The 2,116-nt window shown below is 40.1% G+C and overlaps 1 protein-coding gene across 1 annotated transcript; it reads left to right on the forward strand.

Annotated features, from left to right (window-relative positions):
- Positions 1 to 659: 659 nt before the first annotated feature.
- Positions 660 to 1,845, forward strand: LOC133307572 (heat stress transcription factor B-4-like). The gene is made up of 2 exons (XM_061508099.1): positions 660 to 908; positions 1,020 to 1,845. The coding sequence occupies exons 1-2, from the start codon at positions 660 to 662 to the stop codon at positions 1,818 to 1,820; spliced, it is 1,050 nt and encodes a 349-aa protein (XP_061364083.1). The 3' UTR covers positions 1,821 to 1,845.
- Positions 1,846 to 2,116: the final 271 nt, after the last annotated feature.

Raw genomic sequence — 2,116 nt, forward strand, 5'->3', positions numbered from 1 at the left:
CAAATAATTCTTTGGTAATATTTTCAAAAAACTCATCTTTTCATCATATTCATAAAAATTGTTATTCGCGAATAAAAAAAAAATTTCTCCCGTAAACGCCCTAAACAATTTACTTGAGGAAGGGTGCAATTGTCAATTTACGAAAGATAGGAGCATTGTTTTAATTGGGTGTGCGCGGGATCAATGTCAGAAATCAGAACCCTCTCTGTCACAAATACAAACGCCCACACGTATAGAGAGAGAGAGAGAGAGAGAGAGAGAGTCACGGGTTTGTCTTGAAAGGCCCTTATTTCACAGTCCCTAGACAGACAGACACATATTCTCTCACTACATAACCGAGGAGGGGAAACAAATTTATAATACTCCATCAAAGACAATTTCCTTCCACTACCCAAAAACAACATCCATAATTTAAAATAAAATAAATGAATAAATAACAAAAAAAAAAAGGGTAAGAAAGACAGAAACAAACAACCACATTAAACAGTAACAGTACTGGTACTATGCTTTCCATTCCTCCAAACATTTTTATCCAGCACCATCCCCCATTCTCACACTTCACCTTTAATTGCACAGACACACTGTCTCTTTCTCTCAGATTTTTATTCTATCTCGTTGCCTCTCTCTCTCTCTCTCTCACACACACTCACCCTTTAGAAATGGCTCTTCTTCTAGACAATTGTGAAGGCATTTTGCTCTCTCTAGACTCTCACAAATCAGTGCCGGCACCCTTCCTTACAAAGACATACCAACTCGTAGACGATCCCAGCACCGATCACATAGTCTCTTGGGGCGAAGACGACACCACCTTTGTCGTTTGGCGTCCTCCCGAGTTCGCTAGGGATCTTCTCCCAAACTATTTCAAACACAACAACTTCTCAAGCTTCGTTCGCCAGCTCAACACTTATGTATATATATATCTCTTGTTTCACCTTATTCAAATGATGTTATATCTTTTCCCATTCTTCTAACTTGGTTTTGCTTTTTTTTTTTCTTTTACTTGTTGTATCGATCACTAGGGTTTCAGAAAGATTGTGCCTGATAGATGGGAGTTTGCGAATGAATTCTTCAAGAAAGGAGAGAAACACTTGCTGTGTGAGATCCATAGAAGAAAGACTTGTCAGCCTCAGCATGTAACAATGAATCATCACCATTCATCTCCACTGGGACTCAACGTTCCTACTTTCTTTCCTTTCCACAACAGAGTTAGCATCTCTCCTCCTAATGACTCTGACGAGTTAACCAATTGGTGTGACTCGCCGCCAAGAGGAGGAGGAGGAGGAGGCACTTCAGCCATGATCGGAAGCAACTACAACACCGTCACTGCACTCTCTGAGGACAATGAAAGACTAAGACGAAGCAACAACATGCTCATGTCTGAGCTCGCACACATGAAGAAGCTTTATAACGATATAATCTACTTCGTTCAGAACCATGTTAAGCCTGTGGCTCCAAGCAATAGTTACCCTTCTTTTCTTCTCTGCAATAATAATACACCACAAGCCTCCGCTTCCTCTCCTTGTAATGTTTCAACGGTGCAAAGGCCAATGAACCAGCTTTTGGGGTATTATTCGAATAACCCTAAGCAAGCTCATGCTATGAACTCTCCCACTAACACTTCAAGAAGCTCCATAACATTTGTTGAACAACCTAGCAGTAACAGCTGCAAGACTAAGCTTTTTGGGGTATCTCTTCAATCCAAGAAAAGGGTGCACCCTGAGTATGGATCTAATCTCATGAATTCTGAAACGAACAAGGCTCGTTTGGTGTTGGAAAAGGATGACTTAGGCTTGAATCTCATGCCTCCTTCAACTTGTTAGTCCTTTGAAAACTCTAAACTAGCTCCCTAGCTACTTTCTTTTAGTTGTTTCAATTTTTTCTTTTCTTTTCTTTAATCCCTTTATTTTGATGGAAACTTGTGTGTGTGTGCGTGCGTGTGAATGTTGGTGATTCAGTGTACATATAACTTCGTGCCGATATCATCTTTGTTCCCAACTCATTATCTAGGTGGGTATGGTTAGATGAAAGATCAAATTAAAAGCAAACTATAAATGTTCAACTGCTCTCGCTGGTTGAGTTCACTTCATTCTCATTGGTGCAATTTATTGCCCTCGTT

The sequence above is a fragment of the Gastrolobium bilobum genome, unplaced genomic scaffold (genome assembly GCF_033153095.1).
Source record: "Gastrolobium bilobum isolate Gb01-03AN ecotype WA unplaced genomic scaffold, APGP_CSIRO_Gbil_v1 utg2219, whole genome shotgun sequence".
NCBI lineage: Eukaryota > Viridiplantae > Streptophyta > Magnoliopsida > Fabales > Fabaceae > Gastrolobium > Gastrolobium bilobum.

Coding starts and splice junctions, on each gene's coding strand:
- LOC133307572 (XM_061508099.1), top strand. CDS start 660: ATGGCTCTTCTTCTAGACAATTGTGAAGGCATTTTGCTCTCTCTAGAC. Junction 909..1,019: donor TTCGCCAGCTCAACACTTAT/GTATATATATAT, acceptor ATCGATCACTAG/GGTTTCAGAAAGATTGTGCC.